Source organism: Eubalaena glacialis, chromosome 18 (assembly GCF_028564815.1).
Source record: "Eubalaena glacialis isolate mEubGla1 chromosome 18, mEubGla1.1.hap2.+ XY, whole genome shotgun sequence".
Taxonomy (NCBI): Eukaryota; Metazoa; Chordata; class Mammalia; order Artiodactyla; family Balaenidae; genus Eubalaena; species Eubalaena glacialis.
Window position 1 is genome coordinate 52293086 of NC_083733.1, and position 8567 is coordinate 52301652.

An 8567-nucleotide genomic window follows, 5' to 3' on the forward strand; every position below is an offset into this window, starting at 1 on the left:
GGAGCACAGGTGGTACATTGGTGGCACAGTATCTTAGTAAGCAAGTTCTTTGTTTCTCAGGCAGTGTGTAAATTCTGTATTTTTTTGGCAGATAGGAGGTATCCTAACGTGATCTAGTGACGGTCCTGATTCTGGTATGTTAAGTTAGTCCCTGAGAAGATGCATCGTTTGCACACGTGGATTCACCTGTAGAGCTCTGGAGTGAGAAATGGGGGGTTAGGATATGGTCTGGTTCTAAAGCTTGGTCCTTCAGTTCCTCCTAGTTTTTTTTAAATTAGGAAAGATTTAAAAAATGGCCTGAATGGGTTCCACTTCCCACTTTGGGGATCATTTCAGGTAGTTCCTCTGATTATGTCCATCATAGTGTTACATATTTATATACCTCCTGACATGGGGGAGTAGACCTTCGTGGCCCTAATGGCTGCTTGAGAATGAATGGCCTTTCTCCCAGAAATGGTTACACAGGGCGGGTTGATTTGAGCTTATGTTTTGGATGGGGAAGCAGCAGGACTTGATATACTGGCCAGCAGAGAGGGTGGTTGTCCCATCTTCTTTCTTAGGAAAGAAACGATTATAGTTGGTATCTACTCATTCTTGAGCTAAAGGTAATTCCACTATTGGTAGGGTAGTTGGACCTTTAGAGAGTTCCTCCATTGTTTGGTTTTGTTGTTTATTTGTTTGTTTTATAGGATCAGGTAGGATTTAACAATATTATCACTCCTGATCCGTCTTGGAATTTAGAGATGGAACTTGGGAAGGGGAAGACTTTATCTGAGAATCAGATTGATGAGAAATTTTTCATCTATAAAACATCTGTCAGTACGGGTTTGGAATAGAGACTAAGATAAAATATGTCAAGTGTCTAGATTAGTACCTAATCTGCTGGGAAGGACAAAATACCAAGAGCCAGCCAAGGAGTTCTCAGTCTCCATCTGGAGTAAGTTTTACCTGATCTTCATCAGTGGTCAAACATGGGGATGGAACATGGGCATGAGATAATTGGGTAAATTCCCATTGCTTTCCTGCTTGCCCTAAGGTACCTTAAAGAGCAACTTGGCTCATTTCCAATGGAAGGGGAAAGTTAAGAGCCTTTATGAAAAAAAAAGTCTAGGCTTTTTATGGTCTTTAATTCCATATGTTAATATTTTGAATCTTTTTTTTTTTATAGATAGTGAAAGAAAAATTTGCTATGGTAGCACCAGATGTCCAAATTGAAGATGGAAAAGGAACAATCCTAATATCTTCAGAAGAAGGAGAGACAGAAGGTATTATACATTGCCTGTGTTCACTCCCCCTCATTTGGATGCAGACTGCCTGCGTGAAGGAGTGCACGTTAGTTTATCCATTCACTGTATATGGTACTCAGTACCTCAGCTGACAGGGGTGATGTTTGTCCAAGAGTGGGGAAGCCTTGATAGCCTGCTTGTGATATAGAGCAGAGACTATTGCTGAAATCAGTGCCCAGTTTTGGTTTTCTTGGCTTTCCTTTTCGGAAGTTCAAGCAGTTCATCCCTTTTGTTAATGTATTTGTTATATAAGGTGTAATGCATTAGATTCTGTTTAAGCTTTCTAAGTGAGAATTGTGTTGTGGTTATGCCTCCTTCAGACCACACTGGTCAATCTGATTGGACTTAGAAGTTCCCACACCTCATCTGTCCTGATGGGGAGTGTCAGGATTCTTTTTGGCTATAGCTCCTTGTTAAGAAATTTGGGGATATTAGGTCATGAGTAATTGCAGGTTGCGTTTTGGCTGGGTCATAGTCTGTTTTAAGAGTCTAGTTGAATATTTAAGCCCCATTCTAGCCATCTGTCTCTTTTAAAGGCTAGGACCTTCAAAATGGAAACTGGTCAAGAATCTCAGTGGCTTAAATGTGGTCCTTTTCCACAAAATACTTGTGCTACTGAGGGTGAGAGAGCATTTATTCAAATATGTTTGGAGTCCATCTGTGTTGCAGACATAGTCATAGATATTCGTAATTCAAAGATGAATAAGATAATTGTCCCTGGCTTGAAGTACTTACAGCCTAGAAGGAGAGGAGGGATTATCAGCAAGTAGATTTAGTGCCGTCTAAGAAATACTATAGAGAGAAAGTGAACAAAGTTTGAATTGAAGCTTTGTAAAGGGAGGGTCGGGGGGGTGGGGTGTCACAGGAGAAAGAGGACTCATGGGCCAGTTCTTGAAGAAGAGCTGAGAGGGGAGAGTCTGCATTTGCGCAGAATGAACAGCATCTACAAAGGCATAAACTTATGAAGCAATATAAAAGCTTTAGGAATGGCCAGTTATTTTGTTTCACTGGAAGGTGGGGTGCTGTGGGGTTGGCAGTGACTGTGCAGCTGGAGGATTCGCCGTGTCATATGTGTAATGTCTGTTTGTCTTCCTCCTCCCCCAATATCCTGCTCCCACCAGGGTTTAAGCAGGGAAGTAATGCAGTTACCTTGAAGTATAATCTGCAGGGGGGTGAGATAAGGATGTAAGAGAAGAGGCAGGGAGTCAGAAAAAAATGGAGGGAAGTGAGGGATTTTTACTAAGGCAGAAGCAAATGGCAGATTTGAGATTTGCAGAGGCAGAATTTAGAGCACAGGTGAAGAAGAGTAGCATTGTTAGGCTTGGACAGAACTGTTGCCAAGACTCTGGCTTCATAGGTGATGCTAATTCACCAGGATAGAATGCTCAGTGACTGGTTCCCTTTTGAACATGTTGGGCTGAGGAGTTCTAGTGAGTGTGAAAGGGCTTGGGGATGGAAGTCTGGATAGGAACTATTGTTTTCCAGAGACATTCCAGGGAGACTAAAAAGGTAAAATAAGAAATAAAAACTAAGAACGTAAAAGATTGTTAGATTATGTAAAAAATTATGTAAATTTAAACGTAAGTAGAATTTAAAATACAGTTTGCTTAGTATGTGCCAGGCACGGTGGCTACAGGTCAACAGGTTATACACAGTCTGTAGACACAGAGCAGATACTCCGTGAAGCTGACTGAGTGTTGTGAGGGGAGAGTGTAAATTGGCAGCTAAATGAGGAAGCAGTTTTGTAAATGAAACTTGAGTGCTTTTACAGGTCAGGAGAGAGGAGCATTTGAACATGCAGGAGAGAAAGGATAGTTAAGGCAGGATGGCCCTAGAATAGGTAGGAGGAGGTGGTGACACCAAAAGTTTGGTTGGAGTATTTATAATCCATGTAGCAAAGGCTTATTGAGTGCTAGTAGATGCTAAGCATGGTGTGCTACATGCTGGGGATATTCAGATGAAGCAGAAATGACATGTGGAAGAGAGAACTAGGTTGGAGTGATTAGTTTTTGGAGACCCTGCTGTCCATTGAGAAATGTTGAAAATTTATGTTGAAAAATTCATTGAAATAAACAGTTTCCTCATACTTCTGAATTGTAAAATTTGCTAAAAGTAGTTTGTTGGCATTTCTGTGGATAACCTCTTTAGAAATAGAGTATGTTTTGAACAATTCTAAAAGTTGTCATTGACTCCTGTAGGATTCCAGATTAATTTGGTTTCAAGGAGAGAAGGTTCTCAGAACTTCTCACAGTTTGGTTCCCTTGAAGTAATTTTGGTAGTTAAGTTTTCAGGGCTGAGTACCTAAGTGAGTAATACTTTAGTGGACTAGTTTACTAGGGCTGCCATATCAAAATACACAGACAAGTGACTTAAATAACACATTTATTTTCTCCTAGCTCTGGAGGCTAGAACTCTTAAGATCAAAGTGTTGGGAGGGTGGGGGGAGTCGACGGGTTTGGTTTCTCCTGAGGCCTCCCTCCTTGGCTTCTTCTAAGGATACCAATTAGATTGGATTAGGGTCCACTCCAACAGCCTCATTTTAACTTAATCACCTCTCTAAAAAGCACTGTCTCCAAGTATAGCCACATTCTGAGGCACTGGTGTTAGAGCTTCAGTGTACGAATTTTGGGGAGATAGAGTTCAGCTTATAGCAGGGGGTTTACCTTTTAAAAATTAAGGTGACTGCTCCATGGACATATAACTAAAGCATCTAAATTTCTTTCACATTTTCTAGCTAATAATCACAAGAAATTATCAGAATTTGGAATTAGAAATGGGAGCCGACTTCAAGCAGACGACTTCCTTCAGGACTACACTTTATTAATCAACATCCTTCATAGGTAGGAACTATTAATATTTTAAGTGTAAGAAGTTATTTGAATATACAAACTTAAGATAAAGTGGAGAGAAAATGTTTTCTTACCTTTAAACCGTACTGTTCATTTGAAGCTGCACCATGTATATGCTCAAGTTGGCCACTAAGTTTCCTGAGGTTTGACCTACAGAAAAATCTGAGAATCCAGAAAGAAAAGGGATAAGCAAGAAATGTTTAAGGGTTAACTAACTCATCAGTGGTGGCTGATCAGAAAGACCTAGAGAGGGTAGAAATCCAGGTGTTTGAATAGTTATAATCAGGGGTGCGTTCATTTTGATAATTGAACTAGAATAAAAAAATTTAATTAGTTTTAAAGATTCATTTGGAAGAAAGAAATAGTTCTCCCATAAAACAAGTATTTCATTGTGATCTGGAGCAGTAACAAGAGAGCACTAAAATTTATCCTATATAGATTCCTGAGTCATGTATTTTTTTCTTTTTATTTGATTTTATATCCTGCCCACTTTATAAAAAAGCATCCAAAGTGCTTGCATTACAGGATGTTTGCACATATGTAACACAATTTAAATACAGATGGTCCTCCACTTTGGTGTGTTTATCTGCTGAATGAGGTAACATGCTCATTGATACCCTTAAACTGCACCCTGACTCATTACTTTAGGTAGCATCTAACAAAATGCAAAGGCTGCCACCTGCATTCACATGTTTTTTGCCAGTGTTGCTATCTATATATCCAAACATTTAGAACTTGTGTAGTTGTTTGGAGAGTATTACATTATATATATACTTAGTTTATAAAAAGCATAAAATGACAGGAAAAACTGAATGTGGGTTATTAGTATAAAAAGAGCCAATTGAGTGAAAGATAGATGTCGCTAGGGAGGGATATCTGGCCTCGATTAGACACCAGTTGGATGTTAGTGGTGTGCTTGTGTTCAGTTGTGAAAGGACATGTACAATAAAATGGAAATATATCACATGGTGTCTAAAAAAGGAGGCATAATTAGGGTTTTTTTTATCATATTTTTTAGCTCTCTGGGAACAGAACCCCCCTTATAACATGTAAGTCTTTTGTTTGACTTTCATGCATTAAACTTTTATACATGTTTTTGGGAACTCATTACAAAAGCAGGGTGCTGCCTGTAAAGATGGGGAGGAAACCGAGAATCCATGTAACTCAACCCCCAAACACTAAATTACTCTGGTCAAGATCGGAGTAGAGTGTATAGAACCTTTTCACCTAGTAGCTGAAGAAATAATGCCTAAGAATTACATCAGGCCTCACAGTTTTCAACTCGTTTTCTGCTTTAGCAATAAAAGTTACTTAACATTTTTTTTAAAAACCCTTTCCCTGAATTGAAAGTGCGATGCTATTGACCATTTGAATTAGAGTTTTGAATTATCATAAAAATCTGTTATATAGTCTTTTTTTAAACTCTTTGAAAATCAGAATCCAAATATTTGGTGTGTACATAGTATATACACTTTTTGAGCTTTGAGAACAGTTTCTGTCTGATGTGCCTTTGCTTTTGTAAGTAGTATAGCAGTGGTCCAGTGTTATAGTACATGGTTCTCTTACAGTGAAGACCTAGGAAAGGATGTTGAATTTGAAGTTGTTGGTGATGCCCCAGAAAAAGTGGGGCCCAAGCAAGCTGAAGGTGCTGCCAAAAGCATAACCAATGGCAGTGACGATGGAGCTCAGCCTTCCACATCCACAGGTGAGTCATGGCCCCGGCCAGCAGGTTGTTAATTTACCCACCAAGCACAACTATTTAGAACAAACTGATTATTTTATGAATGTTGACCATAAAGTAGAACTCCGCAGGACTACTAGAGGTGTGTGTTGGTTTGGCATTGTTTTAATGAAGCTTTGAATGTATGAACCATGAAGATATTTAAGACTGGGTAAAATTTTTATGGAAAATAGACACTTTATTTTTTTGTTCGTTTGTTTTTACAACTGGAAATGTCAGTTTACTAGTGTATAAAGATGGTTCATTCTTAGTCGTAGTAGTTTTGGATTTTGTATGCCTGTTCATAGGAGCAGTAAATTAGTGCATCTAACTATTTTGAGTGAACAGATGCTTGGTAAGTATAGCATTTTAGCATTTCACAGTTTTCTCAGAACCAGTGTGACTTTGGTAAAGTGCACCAGAAGCTCTCTTTCCCTGGGTTTTCAGTGTTGGTGCTTTACTGTGCTCTAATGTAAACGTTTACTACCTGCCCCACCCCACCCCAACTCTCTCTCTCTCTCTCACACACTCACACACACACACACACACCCTACCTACCTACCTCTTCATTCTGTAGTGTCAGGAAACTAAAAGTTACTAATTTTTCACTTGTTTGTTTTCATTTCTTTGACCCTGTGTCTTTGGTGTTCTTTTTGGAATATGGTGGTTCCTTGGTTCTCATGTTCTCTGAGAGTTGTAAAGATGGACTTTGAGGTAGTCTAGAATGTGTGGGCCATGGGTTCATGACCTTTTCCCCCTCTGAAAATAGAAAGGTTCATCATCCTCCTTTAAGGAAAGGACTGGTAGTTTTTCAAAAATCATAATTCAAAATGTGCATTTATTGATGCACTGCTGTGGGTAGGTTTTGGAGGCTCTAGCAATGAGTAAGGTAGGTGTTCTGCCTTTGATTTAGTGGAGTGTTGGGGGATGGGTGACACAAAACCAACCGCAGTGTAAGGTTAAGAGCATACACTGTAGAGCCCCACTCTGCGGGTTTGAATCCTGACCTCATCCTCTGCTACTCTGTGACCGTGGGCAAGTCTCTGTGCCTCAGTTTCCTTTTCTGGAAAATGGATAATAATGTTATCTTCTTTATACGGTGGTTGTGATGATTAAATGAGTTGTATATGTAAAGTGCTCAGAACAGTTCCTGGCACGTTGTAAGTGCTATGTATATGTTGTTGTTGTTTATTACTACCACTACTGCGAATATTAGGATATTCACCCTCTTTTCTGTTGGAGAAGTAGAAACAAGGAACTGTAACAATTCCTTTGAATTATATAATGCTTGTTAAAATTTTTGTTTTGATTAAGAAAGAAAGAGGTGCTTGTAACAGAAAACATTAAAACACTACGGAAATATGTAATGTATAAAGCCAAGGTCCTAAGGGTAGCCATTCTAAAGTTTGGTGTATATTAGAAGAGTTAGTTTTTCACATACATAAAATTTTAGTGAACTGCTAGTAACCCCCCACTTTTAACCATTTTTTCCCTTTTTTTCTGAAATAAGCACAAGAGCAAGATGATGTGCTCATAGTTGATTCGGATGAAGAAGGTCCCTCAAATAATGCTGACATCAGTGAAGAAGAAAGAAGTCGCAAGAGGAAATTAGATGAGAAAGAGAATGTCAGTGCGAAAAAGTCACGCATAGAGCAGACAGAGGAGCTTGATGATGTTATAGCATTAGATTGAACGGAAATGCCTCTGAACAGAACCCTCTTACTGCAGTAGGCCTTCTGGGCAGAACCAGGTTATTTGTTATGTCCTTTGTTCCAAAGGGAAAAAATTGGCACCAGTGACTTGAAGATGATTCTGCTCCCTTTGAAAGCATTCATTTTGCTAGAACTATTAGAAACATTGCAGTATGCTGTATTGAAAGTAGGAATATAGTTTTAAAACCCTTTGAACAAAGTGTGTGCATAACCAGTCATGAGATGGAACAACACAATGCATGTTGCCTTTTTAATGTAAATACCCTTAGGTATCATTTAACAGTTTTACAATATTGTGGTTTAGTAAAGTTGATACCTGGTTATAAATATTATGCCTTTATTTTTGGTTAGAAGAAGAATTATTTTTAGCCTAGATCTAACCATTTTCATACTCTTAATTGACTGAAACAGATTCAAAGAAGTATCAAGTGCTATGCATTGAAACTCGTTTTTAAATGTTAACTGGCACTATGTATATTAATGTAAAACAGTTGTTAATTTACTCAAGTTTTCAGCTTGTACTGCCTGGTATGTCTGTGTAAGAAGCCAATTTTGTGTATTGTTCCAGTTTCAGGTTATTTATATTTGATGTTTTGTAAAACTCAAATACGACTATACTGTACTTATGGACCAAATAAATGGCATCTGCATACTTGTTATACATGCCTGCACAGTTCACGTTTCTGCTGGGTTTATACGTTGTATTTGCTGCAGGCATGCTATATTCTTTGCTTTTAGAAAATTAACTCAGAAACGGACGTGGAGGTTACAAGACCTCTGCTGTTTACCATAGGTGAGTACGTTCTGAAAGAAAGCTTTTAATGGCATTTGGATTGTAAACAGTTGGCCTTCTGTTGAGAACATTTAAGTGATCTTTGCTCGGCCCCAGTCACTTGGAGCCTTCAATTTGAGACTCCATGGGGAAAGCCTTTCCTCCACTCTGGGTTGTCCCCAGGTCATCCAAATCCCTTCTTGCATTGTGCCATTTGGGGCCCAACTC

At 38.8% G+C, this 8567-nt stretch overlaps 1 protein-coding gene across 2 annotated transcripts in view; it reads left to right on the forward strand.

Moving 5' to 3' along the window:
- Positions 1-8226, forward strand: part of UBA2 (ubiquitin like modifier activating enzyme 2) — a 31435-nt gene extending 23209 nt beyond the window's left edge. For both annotated transcript variants that reach the window (XM_061172310.1, XM_061172311.1), the window contains 4 exons: positions 1169-1265; positions 4021-4126; positions 5704-5840; positions 7366-8226. In XM_061172310.1, coding sequence (XP_061028293.1) covers positions 1169-1265; positions 4021-4126; positions 5704-5840; positions 7366-7547 — 522 coding nt within the window. In that variant the 3' untranslated portion in view covers positions 7548-8226. The remainder of the gene's footprint in view (positions 1-1168; positions 1266-4020; positions 4127-5703; positions 5841-7365) is intronic.
- Positions 8227-8567: the final 341 nt, after the last annotated feature.